This window comes from Tachyglossus aculeatus, chromosome X2, assembly GCF_015852505.1.
Source record: "Tachyglossus aculeatus isolate mTacAcu1 chromosome X2, mTacAcu1.pri, whole genome shotgun sequence".
Taxonomy (NCBI): domain Eukaryota; kingdom Metazoa; phylum Chordata; class Mammalia; order Monotremata; family Tachyglossidae; genus Tachyglossus; species Tachyglossus aculeatus.
The window spans coordinates 1216382-1234750 of record NC_052100.1 but is presented as its reverse complement, the minus strand read 5'-3'; the positions used below and the strand labels follow the sequence as shown (position 1 = coordinate 1234750).

General features: G+C 55.0%; 1 protein-coding gene across 1 annotated transcript; it reads left to right on the top strand.

Annotated features, from left to right (window-relative positions):
- Positions 1-5358: 5358 nt before the first annotated feature.
- On the top strand, positions 5359-17148 carry CTSB (cathepsin B). Its single transcript, XM_038771538.1, has 10 exons — positions 5359-5427; positions 12215-12370; positions 12642-12727; positions 13702-13819; positions 14078-14196; positions 14911-14996; positions 15290-15436; positions 15613-15729; positions 16199-16327; positions 16986-17148. Exons 2-10 carry the CDS (start codon positions 12245-12247, stop codon positions 17084-17086), a joined length of 1029 nt encoding a protein of 342 aa, XP_038627466.1. The 5' UTR covers positions 5359-5427; positions 12215-12244; the 3' UTR covers positions 17087-17148.
- The last annotated feature ends 1221 nt before the right edge of the window (positions 17149-18369 follow it).

Sequence of the window (18369 nt, the reverse complement as noted above, 5' to 3'; positions counted from 1 at the left end):
GATCTGAAATTAGAAGCCAGGTCCTCTGACTCCCAGGCACGTGCTCTATCCACCAGCCTGGGCCCAGCTCCCTCCCAACCCCATCCCCCAGCTCTGGCCTCTGGCCCCTTGCTCAATTTTGAAACCAAAAGCTGTAGCTTGGACAATCCAAGATATCTTTACCTTGAAAATGGCTTCTAGTCCTCCCACCTTTTCCCCACAGCCGCACCCTTCTCCCACCCCCATTCCATGGGGAAATGATGAGGCCCAGAGAGGGGACAAGACACCCTCCACCCACCCCCTGCCAACCCTAAGATAAGGGGATTTGACATTCCTGGGTAAGGGGGAGAAGCCCAGCCCAAGCCCCATCTCCCTGTCTCCCCCTTCTAGACTGTGAACCCACTGTTGGGTAGGGACTGTCTCTATATGTTGCCAGCTTGTACTTCCCAAGCGCTTAGTACAGTGCTCTGCACACAGTAAGCGCTCAATAAATACAATTGATTGCTCCATTCATTCATTCAATCATTTATTGAGTGGTTGCTTTGTGCAGAGCACTGTACTAAGCGCTTGGGAAGTACAAGTTGGCAACATATAGAGACGGTCCCGACCCAATTTGCAACTTCCCAAAGGGAGGGAAGGTGGGAGGACTAGAAGCCATTTGCAAAGTAAAGTGTGTCTCCCACTCCCCAGCCTGCCCGGTTTCCCCTCCTCTCAACCTCTTGTTTCCCCAAACCAGCAGCCCCCATAGCACTTAAGAACACTTAGGGAGAGAGGGTTTGATCGATCGAGTAATTTGTCCAGCTCTTCCATCCTGACAGGTCCCTGCAACCAGATCTGTTGAGCGCAGTTCTTCCTCTCCTCCCGCTATTTGTAAAAACAAATCATTGACTTCTGTCTGCCTTCCCCATCCAACTGTAAGCCCCTTGAAGGCAGAGATCAGGCCTTCTGGTTCTAGGGTAATAATAATAATAGTGTAGTTACAAGATAATCAGGTTGAACACAGTCCCTGCCCTACACGGGGCTCACAGTCTAGGTAGAAGGGAGGAGGATTTAATCCGCATTTTACAGATGAGAAAACTGAGGCACAGAGAAGCCAAGTGACTTGCCCAAGGTGACACAGCAGACAAGTGGCAGAGCCAGAGTTAGACCTCGGGTCCTCCGCCTCCCAGGCCTGTGCTCTTTCCATTCATTAGTCCATGTCGCTTCTCTTGGGGTACTCTCCCAAGCGCTTAGTACAGCGCTCTGCACACAGTAGGTACTCACTACAATCCTCTCTACTCAGTAGGTGCCCAGTACAGCGTTTCACACATAGTAGGCACTTAATACAACTCTCTGCACACAATCGGACCCCCGTTAGACTGCCAATACCTGCCCCCAGCTGGGCACCAAACTAGCTGCTTAGGAGCATGCAGTTAAAAAGGCCCAGTGCTTGTCTTCAAGGAGCTCAGTACAGTGCATTCATTCAGCAGGCGCTAAATAAACACCACCACTGCTTGCAATCTAACTGGGGAGACAGGCTAACATACAATATTGAACAATGGGAACAGGAGGGAAATAGATGGGATCACTAAGGGCAAAGGTAAACAAAAACTGGCCTACTGAATGCTGAATGAAGGTGTGGGATAAGCAAACAGATGTGCTCATGAGTTGTAAGAAGGACTAAAAGGATGACTGGAACCAAGAGATTAGTCAGGGCAGCCTTCCTGGAGGAGGAGTTTATTTAAGAGCACCCACTTTTATTTATTTATTTAGGGAATTCATTAAGCACTTACTGCATGCCAAAGCAGTGTGGAGAAGCCCTAAGGCACGAGAAGCAGCATGGCCCAGTGGATAGAGCATGGAACTGGGAGTCCAAAGGACCTGGATTCTAATCCTGGTTCTGCTTGTCTGCTGTGTGACCTTGGGCAAGTCACTTCACTTTTCTGTGCTTCAGTTAACTCATCTGTAAAATGGGAACTAAGTGAGCCCATGGGGGACAGAGACTGTGTCCAATTTAATCAGCTTGTATCTACTCCAGTGCTTAGTAATAATAATGATGGTATTTGTTAAGCGCTTACTATGTGCAAAGCACTGTTCTAAGCGCTGGGGGGATGCACAGAGTAAGTGCTTAACAAATACCGTAATTTTTTTTTTTTTAATCTAAGTCCCAGTTTTTTTCCCCTAGGTCACACTGTACCTCAAGCTAAGTGTTGAGGCAAGGGACCAGATAATCAGATCAGAAATAGTCCCCATTCATTCAGTCATTCAGACAGTCATTTTTATTGAGTGCTTACTGTGTTCAGAGCACTGTACTAAGCACTTGGGAAAGTTCAATATAACAGTGTAACAGAGTTGGTGGACATGTTACCTCCCCACAATGATCTTTCATTCATTCATTCAATTGTATTTATTCATTTATTCAATCGTATTTATTGAGCACTTACTGTGTGCAGAGCAATGTACTAAGCGCTTGGGAAGTACAAGTTGGCAACACATAGAGATGGTCCCCACCCAACAAAGGGCTTACAGTCTAGAAGTCTAGGTGGGGTGACAGACATTAATATAAGTTAATATAAATTACGGATTTGTACCTAAGTGCTATAGGGCTGAGGGGTGAATAAAGGGAGCAAATCCAGGGGCAGGTAGTGAATACCCATTTTACAGATGGGAAAACTGAGGCCTGGGTTTACACAGCAGGCAAGTAAGTGGTGGAGCTAGTGTTAGAACCCAGATCCTCTGACTCCCAAGCCTACATTGCAACCGTGAGGCTACATTGCTGGGTCCTCCAGAAACCAGCTGGAAGGTATCCAGATTCCGACTCTGCCATGGGGTAGGGGCTGCAGGGAGGAAATGAGGTTGGGGGAGGGACAGAGAGGGGATGACAGAAGTCCTGACCTGTAGACACAGTCTTAATCTTCTCCTGGGTCCCCTGATCCCACTACCCCAGGCCCGGCCAAGGCCCCGGCCAGCCGGGGTGGGGAAACACAGAAGAGGTCGTTTGTTTTCCTGTAATATGCTGTGTCTTAAGAAGTGTCACGGGGTCTTTATCCACAGACCTGAAAGCAGGCTGGAGGGAGGGGGTCTGCCCTGCTGGGACCCCACCCACCCTGCCCACCCTCAGTCCAGAAGAACCTCCAAGGATAAAGGGTGACTCTGGGCTCCTGGGGACCCCACAGACTCCAACCAGTACCCCAGATCTGAATGGGGCTGACAGCTTGTGGGGACTCCCCAGAAAAAACTGACAGAAAGGAGCAGTGAGCTGCTGCTGTGGGGAGGAGGAGGAAGACACAGCACTCTACCCCTGCCATTAGCTCCAACTCCTCAGCCTAGGATCAATCAATCGATGAGCTTTACCGAGCACTTCCTGTGTGCAGAACACTCTATTGAGCAAATGGAAAATTTTTTAAGGCCTAACAGGGAGGCGTGGAGGCAGGAGAAGAAAGGAAAAGATCGAATCAGGGGAGATGGGGCCGGTGTCCCCAGATTTTCTTATTTTATTATGGTATTTGTTAAGCATTTACTATGTGCTAAGCACTGTTCCAAGGGCTTGAGTAAATATAAGGTCAGTTACAGTCCCTGTCCCACATGGGGCTCACAGCTAAGCAGGAAGGAAAACAGGTAATCAATCCCTATTTTTCAATTGAGGAAACAGACACAGAGAAGTCAAGTGACTTGCCCCAATGTCACACAGCAGGCAAGTGGCAGAGCCAGGATGAAAACCCAGGTCCTATGGCTCCCAGAACTTTGCTTTATGATAATAATAATGGTATTTGTTAAGTGCTTACTATGTGCCAAGCACTGTTCTAACCGCTGGGGTAGATACGAGGCAATCAGGTTGTCCCACGTGGGGTTCACAGTCTTAATCCCCATTTTACAGATGAGGTACCTGAGGCACAGAGAAGTGAAGCGACTTGCCCAAGGTCACAGAGCGGACAAGTGGCGGAGGCGGAATTAGAACCCACATCCGCTGGCTCCCAAGCCCATGCTCTTGTCACTAAGCCACGCTGCTTCTCTGGCACTAGGCCGTGGTAGTTCCAGGCATGGCGTCAGTGAGGCTGGGGTCCTGGGGTTCGGGCTGTTGGGGTGATGGGGCCTTGCTTCTCCCCTAGTCTCTGACCAGCCTGGAGAGCATCCACAACGGGCTAGAAAGCCCCAGACTTGGCTCTGTCTGAGCAGAAACCCACCTGTCCCTTCCAAGCTGTCTGCCCCCATCTCTGAGCCCCCAGCCCCCCAAAAAAACTGCACCAAACTGCACCCCCTCTCCATAATAATAATAATAATGCTGGTATTTATTAAGCACTTACTATGTGCAAAGCACTGTTCTAAGCGCTGGGGAGGTTACAAGGTGATCAGGTTGTCCCACGGGGGGCTCACAGTCTTAATCCCCATTTTACAGATAATAATAATAATAATAATGGCATTTATTAAGCGCTTACTATGTGCAAAGCACTGTTCTAAGCACTGGGGAGGTTACAAGGTGACCAGGTTGTCCCACGGGGGGCTCACAGTAGATAAGGGAACTGAGGCACAGAGAAGTTAAGTGATTTGCCCAAAGTCACACAGCTGACATTTGGCAGAGCCGGGATTTGAACCCATGACCTCTGACTCATAACTAAGGCTGGTGGGGCCCCCTCTCAACCCCCAAGTCTGGCAGGGCCGAGGGGTGGGCCGCCGGGGCCTAGTGGATCTTAGAACAGTGCTTGGCACATAATAAGTGCTTAACAAATGCCATTATTTATTTTATTGTATATATCGAGCCTGGGCCTGGAAGCCTGAAGGTCATGCATTCATGTTGCCAACTTATACTTCCCAAGCGCTCAGTACAGTGCTCTGCACACAGTAAACTCTCAATAAATACGACTGAATGAATGTATTTATTCTGATGACTTGACACCCGTCCACATGTTTTGTTTTGTTGTCTGCTTCCCCTTCTAGACTGTGAGCCCGTTGTTGGGTAGGGACCGTCTCAATATGTTGCCAACTTGTACTTCCCAAGCGCCTAGTACAGTGCTCTGCACACAGTAAGCGCTCAATAAATACGAATGAAGGCGTTCCAAGCCCAGCTCCGCCACCGATCGGCTGTGTGACCTTGGGCAAGTCACCTCACTCCTCCGTGCCTCAGTTCCCCCATCTGTAAAATGGGGGGGGGGTTGGGACCGTGGGCCCCACACGGGCCAGGGGACAGCGTCCCACTCGATTTGCTCGGCTGCACCCCAGCGATGAGCGCAGTGCTTGGCACCTACTGAGCGCTGGAAAAAAAAAAAGCCTGCTGATTATTCTGGTTATAATGAAGGGGGCTGGATTGGGGAGGGGGCGGTCCCATGGCCCGGAGGTGGGGGCGGGGGTCACGTGGTGGCGACAGTCACATGAGATGAGTCAGCGGGCGGGGATAAGTGGGGTGCGGGGCGGGGGCGACGACTAGAGACCCTCCGCAGGCCGGGCGAGTCACTGTCTACAGCGCCTGCACCGGTAAGGGGCCCAGCTGGGAGCTGCTCGCAGAGCTCGGTTAGGGGGGTATTTGGGTCGGGGGTCCCCCAGTCTGGGGAGGGCCTCGGTTTGGGGGAGAGGCCCGCGTCGGGAGCCTTTGCCTTTGGGGTGTGAGTTGGGGGGTCCCAGGAGCCCTGGGGGTGTGGGTTTGGGGGGCCTGGACTGGGAGCTGCCAGTCCTGGAGGTGTGGGTTTGGGGATCCCAGGGTGGGGGGCGCCAGGGGCCCTGGGGGTGTGGGTTTGGGGGTCCCTGGGTAGGAAGCGCCTGGAGTTCTGGGGGTGTGGGTTTGGGGGTCTTGGAGTGGGAGGCGCCTGGGACCCTGTGGGTTTGGGGGTCCCTTGGTAAGACGTGCCAGGGGCCCTGAGGGTGTGGGTTTGGGGTCTCGGGGTGGAGGGCGCTAGGAATCCTGGGGCTGTGGGTTTGGGGGGCGCCAGGGCCCTGGGGTGGTCCCAGGGTGGGAAGCACCAGGGATCCTGGGCGTGTGGGTTTGGGGGCCGCCAGGGCTCTGGAGTTGTTGGTTTGGGGGTCCTGGACTGGGAGCTGCCAGTCCTGGAGGTGTGGGTTTGGGGGTCCCAGGGTGGGAAGCACCAGGGATCCTGGGGTTGTGGGTTTGGGGGCCGCCAGGGCTCTGGAGGTGTGGGTTTGGGGGTCCTGGACTGAGAGCTGCCAGTCCTGGAGGTGTGGGCTTGGGGATCCCAGGGTGGGGGGCGCCAGGGGCCCTGGGGGTGTGGGTTTGGGGGTTCCAGGGTGGGGAGTACCAGGGATTCTGGTGGTGTGGGTTTGGGGGGTGCCAGGGGCCCTGGGGGTGTGGGTTTAGGGGTCCTGGACTGAAAGCTGCCAGTCCTGGAGGTGTGGGCTTGGGGATCCCAGGGTGGGGGGGCTCCAGGGGCCCTGGGGGTGTGGGTTTAGGGGTCTTCCCGCCCCCTAACAGCCGACGGCAGGGCAGCCTTTCCGGCCCTCTTGTCCCCCAGAGCTGGGCGGTGCGGGGACTGGGGTCTGTGCATCAGGATTCCCCCCCTTCACCAACCCCTGTCTCTGGGCAGGGGCCCTGCGGTGACAGGGCAGCTGCAGCCGGTGGGAGGGGGCCTGACCTCAGCCCCGGAGCAGGGGCGGGAGCGGCAGGGGTCTGGGTAGCCGGCCCAACCGGGCGGACGGGTTTGAGCTGCTCACCAGCAGGGCCCTGCTGGCCCTGGGGCGACCCCCACGACCCCCCACCAACGCCTCCCCCCCCCCCCCCCTCCCCGGAGCAGATGCAAGGCCCAGCCTCGGAGGGGCTCAGAGGGGGAGAGGAGGGCACTGACTGTTGCCCCTACATTACCTGCCCCCCGCCCCCCAAAATACAGCTGTCAACCTCTCCTTCCTTCCCCTGGTAGACAGGGGCTCGTGTTATTATTAAAATAATAGTAATGGCATTTATTACTATGTGCAAAGCACTGTTCTAAGCGCTGGGGAGGTTAGAAGGTGATCAGGTTGTCCCATGGGGGGCTCACAGTCTTAATCCCCATTTTACAGATGAGGGAACTGAGGCCCAGAGAAGTGAAGGGACTTGCCCAAAGTCACACAGCTGACAAGTGGCGGAGTCCGGATTTGAACCCATGACCTCTGACTCCAAAGCCCGTGCTCTTTCTACTGAGCCACGCTGCTTCTCTACCAGTTATGTAACTGGTCTTATCCCACCCGTGAACTGGGGGACTGTCTTATCTCCGGTCAGCTCTGTGTCCCTCTCAGTCCAGCACTCTGTTTCCAGCAGGGGCACCAAAAAGTGGGGGCTGCCCACTCTCATGGTGGGTGGTGGACCATTCCACACTCCTGACTCTCCCCCATTCATTCATTCAATCGTATTTATTGTGTGCAGAGCACTGTACTAAGCGCTTGGGAAGTACAAGTTGGCAACGTCCCCCAGTGACGCAACATGGACCACCCGACACCCTGATTCTCCCCTCTCCATCCCTTACTCTCTCCCAGTGACCCAGAATGGGCCATCCCACACCCCTGACTCTCCCCTTTCCATCTCTGACTCTCCCGCAGTGACACAGCATGGACCACCCCAAGCTGGTATTTTTTTTTTCTCATATTTGCTAGGTGCTTACTAAATGCCAGGCACTTTTCTAAGCGCTGGGGTAGATAAAGATAATCAGATGGGACACAGTCCCTGGCCCATATGGGGCTCTCAGTCTTAATCACCATTTTACAGATGAGTTAACTGAGGCACAGAGAAGTGAAGTGACTTTCCCAAGGTCACACAGCCGTCAAATGGAGTTGGGATTAGAGCCCAGGTTCTTCTAACTTTCAGGCCCATATTCAATCCATTAGGTCACACTGCTTCTCTGCTTTTTTTTTTTTTCCTGCAAGGACCTATCAAAGACCACACCCCTGACTCTTCCCCAGTGACACAGCATGGACCACTCTACACCCCTGACTCTCCCCTCTCCATCCTTAATTCTTTCATTCATTCATTCAATCATATTTACTGAGCACTTACTGTGTGCAGAGCACTGTATTAAGCGTTTGGGAAGTACAAGTTGGGATTCTTCCCCCCAGTGACACAGCATGAACCATGCAATACCCCCTGATTCTTCCCTCTCCATCCCCGACACGTCCCCAGTGACCCAATACAGAAGTTTGTCCATGGATCTGTCAAATTCCTCTGGACCTGCTGGTGTTCCTGGTGCACAGCTCCTCGTGGGAACCTATTCCCATATTCACCCCGGGTAGAGGGGAGAAGTCGTTGCTGTTGTTTGCCCTGAATTTGCTCCCTACAGCCCCAAGTGTTATGGAATTTGGAGATCAGCAGTTCAGGATCTCCTCCCCCAATCCCCAGCCCTACCCCATCTGCCCCCTTCCTGGTTTCATAAGATCTAGCCCAGTCCTTTCTCCACCTGAGTCTGTCCTGATGGGAAGACCCTGGCCTAGGGGCAGCACAGAAAGGGAAACACTTTGCCTTGTAGATATTGAAATGGGGGCTTTGATGGGGTGCAGAGAGGGATCTAAACTGGAGACTCCGGCCCCAGGTTTAGGCTGCTGCTGGACAAGGAGTCTGGCCTTAGTGTGGCCTGTTCAGAGTCCAGCTCAGCCATAGACTGACTGCCTGTTTGCTGCAGGAAATGGCCTGGTACCCAAGCCCCAGTAATAATAATTGTGGTATTTGTTAGGTGCTTACTATGTGTCAAATAGTGTACTAAGTGCTGGGGTAGATGGAAGATAATCAGGCCTCCATGGGGTTCACAGTCTAAATAGGAGGGAGAACAGGAATTGAATCCCTAATCCGTAGATGAGCTAACTGAGGCCCAGTGAAGTGTCTTGCCCAAGGTCACACAGCAGACAGGTGGTAGAGTGGGCTATAGAACCCAGGTCCTCTGATTCCCAGGCCTGGGCTCTATCCACTAGGCCCTATTGCTTCCTTTCCATCATTCCTGAACCATGAGGGTCATGGAAAACATGAGACCCCTTGCACCCCCTATATCCTGGCTTCTTGTGCTGTACCCAGCTGGTGCCAACCAATGGGAGGAAGTGGGGGAAGAGCTCCCTCCAGCCCCAGGGGAGGGTGGGCTGGGCTGGACTTCGGCCCAGTGAACTCCTGGAACTGGTCCAGCAGTGGACTGAAGTGAGTCTGCCCTCTCCTCCCGTCAGCCCTACCCCAGCCACAGGGAAAGATGGGACAAGCTTCTGAAATGTCCCTACTGGTTCCACTTCCTCCTCCCTGCTCCACTTCCTCTGTCATCTGGATTCTTCGTGCCATCTGTGTGAGTGATTCCCTCCCACTCATTTCACCCTCGGAGAGGGGGTGAACTCCTGCTGCCCCTCAGTTTCTCGGGGGCGGCCGGACCCATGCCTGTCACTGCGGAAAAGTCAGCCTCTGTAATGGGGGCATGAACAACTGCCTCCCCCCCCCCACACACACACACACATACACACATACAGTCTTTCCCCCTGCAGAATTGCCCCTCACCTCTGAGAGTCTATAGTTGTTCCTACTGCAGGTGACTGTGCCTTTAATAATAATAATAATAATAATGGCATTTATGAAGCGCTTACTATGTGCAAAGCACTGTTCTAAGTGCTGGGGAGGTTACAAGGTGATCAGGTTGTCCCACGGGGGGCTCGATGGGGATTAAAACTGTGAGCCTGCCATGGGACAACCTAATCACCTTGTAACTGCCCCAGTGCTTAGAACAGTGCTTTGCACATAGTACGTGCTTAATAAATGCCATTATTATTATTATTAATCCCCATTTTACAGATGAGGTAACTGAGGCACAGAGAAGTTAAGTGACTTGCCCAAAGTCACATAGCTGACAATTGGCGGAGCCTGGATTAGAACCCATGACCTCTGACTCCAAAGCCCATGCTCTTTCCACTGAACCATGAGGGGGTAATGGGGTCAATTTTTTTTAATGGGATTTGTTACACGCTTACTATATGCCAGGCACTGTACTAAGTGCTGGGGTAAATACAAGCTAATCAGGGTGGACATGGTCCCTGTCCTGCAAAGGACTCCCAGTCTCAACCCTCGTTTTACAGATGAGGTAACTGAAGCACAAAGAAGTGAAATGACTTGCTCAGGGTCACACAGTATATAAGGGATGGAGTCTGGATTAGAACCCATGTCCTTCTGACTTCCAGGCCCTGTTGCTATCCACTAATCCATGCTACTTCAACTGTCAATTGGTTGGGGCAGGCCTGCTTCAGGTGGGTGGGCTGCCAGCTGGTTTCTCATGCTCTGAAAGTGCATGAGGGGGCAGGGAGAATCCACGGCCTCTCCTGAAGGCCCTGAGCTCCAGCCCCTAAAGCCCCCAAATTCAGCCAGTCCGGCATCACCAGACCTGGGACTGATCTAAGATGACCAGATGGGTCACTGAGGATCTCATTTTACAGAGAATGAGAATTCACCTGAGTTGACCTCCCAGCGGGACACGAAGAGAGCTCCCCACACTCCCAACCAGGCCACTCTGCCTGTGGGTTCCTGCTGGGAGCCTAGGCCTGAGCTCTCAATCCATCAGTCGTATTTATTGAGTGCTTGCTATGTGCAGAGCACTGTACTAAGCACTTGGGAGAATACAATACAACAGAATTAGCAGACATGTTCCCTGCTGGACCCCCAACCGAGTTCTTCAGGCCACCCTGCCTAATCACTGCCCCCGACAGGAGGGCACCCAGCACGGTGAGTCAGAGATGTTTCTGGAAGCTCGAGCCTTGTTCTCTCCTGTGCCTGCCCGCCCCGCTTGTGGAGGGTGGGGTGTCTCACAATGGTTTGGCTGAGACCATCTCTTGGCCTCAGCCCCAGCTGGGGGAAACTGGCACATCTTTGAACAGCAAGGTGCCCCTTCCTCTCTCTGCCAGCCTCTGTAGGCTGAGCTCAGCTGGGTGGGGGCTACAGGTGGGGTTGGAGGGGTCACCGTGGAGGAATCGGTGGCTGGCCAGGTCTGCAAATTCCAGGGTTTAGGTGGAGTCCCGGCTCTAAGTGAGGCTGCTGACTTAGGACATCAGCGGGTCTTCCCTGGATGAGAGCCGGGGGAAGGTGGAATGGTCCTTCTAGACTGTGAATCCGTTGTTGGGTAGGGACCGTCTCTATATGTGGCCGATTTGTACTTCCCAAGCCCTATAGTACAGTGCTGTGCACCACAGTAAGCACTCCATAAATACGATTGAGTGAATGAATTGAATGAATGGTGTCTGTACCCATTTTGTAGATGGAAAGATTGAGTCTGAGCTGCAGGGCCGAGACCAGAATCTCTGAGTCAGGGCCGGAACTGCAGCCAGGCCCCTGGCCCCGTGCCCCGTGGGCAGGACTGTAATTTGGTGGTAGGGGGGCGGGGTGGGTGGCAGGAGAGTGAGTGGGTGGAAGTTTTGAGCACTGGGCTTCTTCTGGATTTTCACTTGCCCTCCCTCCCTGGCACCCACCCCATGGTCTGTCTGGGGTTGTGGGGAGAATCGCCCCCTGACCACCAAGACTCTTCCCTGTCCTTCAGAGGGGGAAACTGAGACACAGAGAGAGTCTGTGACTTTCCTGTGTCACACAGCAGGCCAGGGCAGATTTGGGACCAGAATGGGGGGTGGGGGTCCAGGCCTTGGGGGTCTGTCCACACCTCTTGAGGGGCCTGGTGAGGCAGGGGGCAATGGGTTCAGGGGATATCCCAGACCCATCACTGTGGTAACAATTCTGGCTATTAATGAGGAGGGAGCTGCCCAGGTACCAGTCAACTGCCAGGCCTGGAGTTGAGGGGCTGAGTTGTGGGGGAACAGGGGGAGAGGGAGGGAAAGCCTGAGTGGAAGCTCAGTGTGGGCAGGGAATGTGTCTGTTTATTGTTATTTTGTACTTTCCCAAGCGCTTAGTACAGTGCTTTACACACAGTAAGTGCTCAGTAAATACGATTGAATGAAGGGGAGCCAGGAAGCTGGGAGCTTGGTCCTTGTTACCCAGTGGGTGGGGAAACCCCAAACACACCTCTGCCCCTCCCCTGTGATTTGGGGGAGGCCTTTTGTGGGCGTCTAGCATGATCTATCAGGTCTGGGCCCCCTGCTAGCCTGGGAGGAGCTCGAGAGTGGGGAAGACACCCCCTGGGAAGTGGCCAGTGGGAGTGTGGCCCGAGATGGGCGGGGCCTGACTTGGCTGGCGTCCCAGCTCCTGGCTTCTCCGCTCCAGTGGGCCATGGCGGCTGTTGTGACAGGCGGCGTCTCTTCGGCTCCACTCAGCCTCCGGTGGGAGGGGGAGGAGGCTGGGGGCGACACACGGAGGTCGGGGGCCTCATTCTGCCAACGCCTTTTCCAGAACGTCAGCCTTCGGGCCCTCGCCGCCGGGATGTGGCAGTCCGTAGCCGTCCTCTGCTGTCTGCTGGCGCTGACCAGCGCGCGGGCTGGAGCCTCCTTCTTGCCCCTGTCCTTGGAGATGACCAACTACATCAACAAGCTGAACACCACCTGGCGGGTGAGGGCTGCCAGCGGGGGCTGCCAGGGCCTTGGGAGGGGAGGCCTGGGCAGGGGGTAGTCCCTGTGGGTAGAGTTGTTTGTAGAAGGGGAGGGGAGGCCTGAGTAGGGGGGTGGTCCCTGGGAGTGGAGTGGAGTTTCTAGGATGGGGGAGGGCGTGATCCCTAGAGGATGGAGTTGCTGGGAGGGGGACCCTGGAGGAGGGATGAAGCTCCTGGGAGAGGAGGGGGCAGACTTGGGTGGGGGCGGCCATAGCTGTTTCTCTGTTTCAGGCCGCCCACAACTTCCCCCATGCTGACATGAGCTATGTCAAGAGGCTGTGCGGGACCTTCCTGAATGGTCCAAAGCTCCCAGAGAGGTGAGCTCCTCAATCCATCAATCAGTAATATTGACAAAACACTTTACTGAGTGTTTGGGAATACAGTTGGTAGACACAGTCCTTGCCCTCAAGCAGCTGACAGTCTAGTGTGTATACGGCACTGTCCTGAGCACTGGGAGAATACAGTAGAGTTAGTGAATATGATCCCTGCCCTCAAGTAGCTTAGTTTACTGGGTGCAGAACACTTGGTAGAGACATTAGTTAGTAGACACTCCTGCCTTCAAGGAGTTGTATCAATTATATTGATTGAGTGCTTTCTGTGTGCAGAGCACTGTACTAAATGCTTGAGAGAGTACAACGCAACAATGACACGTTCCTTTCCCACAAAAACCTTACAGTCTAGATGGGGAGGTGGACATGAATATAAATTATGGTTATGTCAACAAATGCTGTTGGGGGGTGAATAAAGGGAACAAGTCAGGATGATGCAGAAGGGAGTGGGAAAAGAGGAAATGAACTTGATGATGGCAGCTCCCGGTAAGCACAGAATGTCTTGTGAGACAGACAGTCGGATGACCATTCTGTGCTTGGTGGAGGGGAGGGACAGCAGTGTGGAAGCGTCAATGTGAATCTGCCGCGGGTGGAGGATCTGCCTGGAGAAGAACAGCTATGGGTCAGGGCAGGCCTCCTGGAGGAGGTGGCTGAGGAAGTTCATGGTTGTGGCGATCAGGGAGGGTCCAGTCGGATGTTGTTTCTGGGGAGGGGGCTGAGTAAGGCCAAGCCTGAGGTGGAGTGGTAAGGGGTGAACGGAGGAAGGCCTCCAGGGGGACAGGGGGCAAAAGGGAAGGTGACAGCCATGACTGGGGACGATGAAACAGGCCAGGCTCCTGGAAGAAGTGGGGTTTTAGGAGGTTTTGAAGACAAGGAGGGCTGGGGTCTGGTGGGTTTTGGGAGAGGGTCTTTTGCCAGGACGCTAGTTAATGACACCTTGCTGTCCCCCCTCCCCCACCCAGAGTGGGACTAGCCAACCTTGACATGAAGTTGCCCGAAAACTTTGACGCAAGGCAACAGTGGCCCAACTGCCCGACCATCAAGGAGATCAGAGATCAGGGGTCCTGCGGTTCCTGCTGGGTAGGTGGGCTATGGCTGATGGCAGAGGCAGGGCTTCCTGTTGAGTAGGGGCGGCATGGGGGCAGTGCTTCCTGTTGCGTGGTGGGGGGGTGGACAGAAAGTCCCTGCGGGCACCAGCGTGTAGCTTATCCCCTGATGCTTGAGGGTCATTGCGGGTGGGGAGGGAGGGGAGGGAAGCGGGTCATGGGCAGGTGTTTCTTGGAGCAGCTGCCGGTGGGTCCTGCCCATGGTGACCCCCTCTCCCCCGGCCACGGGTAGGCATTCGGCGCCGTGGAGGCAATCTCCGATCGGGTCTGCGTCCACACCAATGGCCAGGTCAGCGTCGAGGTGTCCGCTGAGGACCTACTGACCTGCTGCGGCTTGGAGTGTGGCATGGGGTGAGTGATGCTTCTCGGGGAGCGGCAGAGGAGACCCAGAGGTCCAGACTGCGGGAGGAGCCCGGGATCCCCCTGGAGCACCAAGGCCCCCCACCCCCGGGGCCTGAGGAGAGGGCTGGGGTCCCCCAGCAGAGCATGGATGTTCCCCGCCAGAGCGCTGGCCCCCAGAAGAGGGAATGGTTGGGATCCCCGAGTTCCTTCTAACAGGGGTGGGAAGCTCAAACCAGTGAGCTCAGCCCCAGAGTGGAGCCAGAGGCCTGGACTAGTTTAATTTTTATGTATCTATATATAGGTATTGTTAAATGCTTACTTTTGTGCCAGGCACTGTACTAAGCTCTGGGCTAAATATAAGCTCAAGCTGGTTGGATGCAGTCCATGTCCCGCATTTGAAGTTCAGAGTCTTAATTCCCATTTTATGGATGAGGTAATGGAAGCACAGACAAGTTAAGCAGCTTGCCCATGGTCACACAGCAGACAAGTGCAGAGCAGGGGTTAGAACTCAGGTCCCTTTGACCTCCAGGCCCGTGCTTTCTTGACTTGGCTGCTTTTCGTGGCTGGCTGACCTCCTGAAGCCACAGCTGCTATTGGCTGGACCGAGAATGAGCGGGGATGGGGGTTGTCCTCCTTTAGACCCCTGGCCTAAGATCTCCATCTCCTCTGGTGGGGGCTAGGGAGACCCCTGTGGTGCTGACTACCTGCCCCTTTCCCTTCTAGCTGTAATGGGGGCTACCCTACTGGAGCCTGGACCTACTGGACCAAGAAGGGCCTGGTGTCCGGAGGTCTCTACGACTCCCACGTGGGTAAGTATTCGTCTCCGGGCAGCCGGGGGATCAGGCTGGACCCCAGAACCAGGCACTGCGATGGTGACCCTGGTTACGGCTTCCAAAGCTGACATGACCCCAGAGCTTGGGGCAGAAGTGTGTGGCTGGCCGTGACTCAAGGGTGGTGGACAGGAATGACTCCGTGGTTCAGCACCGGACAAGGGGTGGGGAGGGGGTTCCACACATCTCCCAGATGTCTGAGCCCCAGCCATGGGAAGCTGTGAGTATGTGGGGGCCACACTGTTGACCCCTGCTCCCCGGTATTCCTCCAGGCTGCAGACCCTACTCCATTCCCCCCTGTGAGCACCATGTCAACGGCTCCCGGCCCCCCTGCTCCGGCGAGGGCGGGGAGACCCCGAAGTGCAGTAAGAAGTGTGAAGATGGCTACTCCCCCTCCTACAGAGAGGACAAGCACTTTGGTGAGGGGCTGGTGGGCTGCCTTGGGAATTCCTTCCTCCGCCCCCAGAGCTGAACCTCTGCCACCATTGCGGGGGGTCCCGGGGTGTGAGTGAAGTAGGGTTCCCAGCATGTGCCAGTGTGGGGGATGGGGGCCCAGGGCCACCCCCTGACACAGGTGCATCCCCACTGCCCCCAGGCTCCAACTCGTACAGCGTCCCATCCAACGAGCAGGAGATCATGGCAGAGATCTACAAGAACGGCCCCGTGGAAGGAGCCTTCTCCGTGTATGAGGACTTCCTGCAGTATAAGTCTGGTGGGTTATGTTCCCCCCCTCCTCCCCCACCAGCCTTACACTGGGAGCTGGGTGAGAGGACTTGGAGCTTCCAAACACCGTGCCACCCTTCGTGGGGGGAGTGGGTGGGTCTTCTCTTTCTCCCCCTCACCCCCCATCTTATTGGTTTGACCCCTCTCAAGACCCAGGGGCTGGAAGCAGAGGTTGAGGGGTCATCCCACCATGGGACAGGGAGGTGGAGATGGGCATTTAGAGTCAGAGTATCTAGCTGTGGTCTCCCTCTGCAGGGGTGTACCAGTACATGACCACACTGGAGTTGGGGGGACCTAGTGGGTGGGGGGTCTGAAGCTGGGTTCTCGCGCCTGAGGGGTGTACCAGCATGCGACAGGATGGGTGTGAACCCATGCTCTCCGTACATAGACATGTACCGGCATGTGATGTGGGGGCTTGGGGGTGTTTGGGGGGCTGAAGCATTGGTCTCTCTCTGCAGGAGTGTATCAGCACATGACTGGGGAGGAGGTGGGGGGCCATGCCATCCGCATCCTGGGCTGGGGTGTGGAGAACGGGACCCCCTATTGGCTGGCTGCCAACTCTTGGAACACAGACTGGGGAGAGAACGGTGAGTGTGTGGAGCGACCGGTGGCAGTTGATTCAGTCATTCAATCATATTTATTGAGCGCTTACTCAGAGCATTGATGGAGCACAGTTGGATTACTGAGCGCTTGGACAACTGCCACAGCACTGGTGGACAGGCAGTTCCTCGAGGGCAGAGATGGTGGCCCGAGTGCTGTAAAGTGGTGGAGGGATTTCCATAGAGGCAGGAGAGGAGACCATGGAGGAAGGGACATGAAGGGCTGCAGGTAGTTGAGTGTTTGTCAGAAAACCGAGGGCACAAGAAAGACTCTGTGGTGCCAGTGTTCTTTGTGGCGGGGGACTATGGGGCAGTGGAGCAGCATGGCTTAGTGGATGGACCACTGGCCTGGGAGTCAGAAGGACCTGGGTTCTAATCCTGACTCTGCCGCCTGTATGCTGAATGGCCGTGGCCAAGTCACTTCTGGCCTCAGTTTACCTTCTCTGTAAAATGGGGATTGAGTGTGAGCCCCATGTGGGACAAAGCCTGTGCCCAACCTGAATGATTTGTATCTACCCCAGCACTAAGAACAGTACTTGGCGCATAGTAAGCACTTAAGAAGTACCATCATTTTGGACTGGGAAGACCGCAGAGGCAGGGTCTCCCAGCTCCCCTCAGGATTAAATCCTGCTCTTCCCCTCCCCAGGTTTCTTCAAAATCCTGCGTGGGAAAGACCACTGCGGGATCGAGTCGGAGATCGTGGCCGGGGTTCCCCGCACAGACCTGTATTGGGGCCGGAGGAGCTGAACAGCTGCAGGGGGGCCAGCGCAGGGACCAGACCTGGTCCTGTTCACAGGAACGCTAGGGAGGGAGGGAGGGACTGGGAGGGGGGTGGGAGACCCTAGCCAAGCTCTCAAGGAGCTAGGGATGGATGGGTGTGGGGGGGAATTGGGGGGAGGGGGGTTGTCAGAGAGAAGGGAGGGTAGGGGTTGTGGGCTGTGCATACAAACTGCTCCTCTCAAACCAGCCCTAGGGCACAGCCTGAGACTGCTGGAGCTTTTTTAAATTTTTTTTTGTTTTTAAAGTTGTACTTTCTCCCCCCACTGTGGCTTCTCCCTCTCTGCCCCTCAGGTCGGGTGTGCCCACTTAACTGCAGAGTTGGGGTGGGAGGGATGGAGGCAATCTCATAGGAGACCTCCCTCTCGTCCCCCAGGAAGAGGAGGGGGAAGGATGTCCGAGTTGGGACTGGATGTGATGGGAGTCAGAGGGAGCAGGTGGAGAAGGGGGCGTTTTCAATTGCTTTTGACTCTTCTCTCCCCTCCCCACCAGTGCTGCCGTGACCTTTCACTTCCCCTCCCACAAGCCCCCTTAATTAGCATTTCCTTCTAGGCCTATGAGGGAGGGTGGGACATGGCTACCCATCCTTAGTAAAGGGGCCAGGCCTTTCTACCAGATTTTTTTTTTTCTCAACACAACTGGAGTGCAGTTGTGAGGAAGGCATCCCCAGGGGAGAGGGGCTGGGGCCTGCTGGGGCAGGAGAGGAAGAGACGAAAACTGCCCTGTGTTTTGCACACTGTAACCCCCTCCAATGCCACTTTGGGGGGGCTCAGAATCGACAGTCCCAATTGACAATAAAAGGTTTCCCTTCCAGGGCCTGTCAGACCCAGCGGCCCAACCGTGGCTGTTACTGAGCGACTCCGGCCTTCAAACACACGTCCCCTTTGTCCCCCGTGCCCAACTCCAACCCTCTCGTTGGGTCATTTGCCCACCTGCCTTTTTGGTGCTTTCCTGGGGTGGGGGGTGGCAGTGGGGTTGAGGGGGGTGGCCTCAGGCCACAGCTGTTGCAAGGTTGCAGGAAGACAGTCTGGCTACCTGCCCCAATTCTAAGTGGAGAAGGGCTGGCATCTGCTCCAGGTGTGTATTGGAGTGGGAGGTGGGGGCTTTCTTCTCTGTGCCTCCCCATCTTAGGGCCAGTGGTTCCCCTCCTGGAAAAATGGGGGTTCTTTAACAGCACTCTGGTATTATCCAGCTTTCAGGGCCTCCTGCTCCAACGAACACACCACCTACTTTCTTCCAACTTGTCCTAGTGG

Coding starts and splice junctions, on each gene's coding strand:
- CTSB (XM_038771538.1), top strand. CDS start 12,245: ATGTGGCAGTCCGTAGCCGTCCTCTGCTGTCTGCTGGCGCTGACCAGC. Junction 12,728..13,701: donor GGTCCAAAGCTCCCAGAGAG/GTGAGCTCCTCA, acceptor TCCCCCACCCAG/AGTGGGACTAGCCAACCTTG. Junction 13,820..14,077: donor GGTCCTGCGGTTCCTGCTGG/GTAGGTGGGCTA, acceptor GGCCACGGGTAG/GCATTCGGCGCCGTGGAGGC.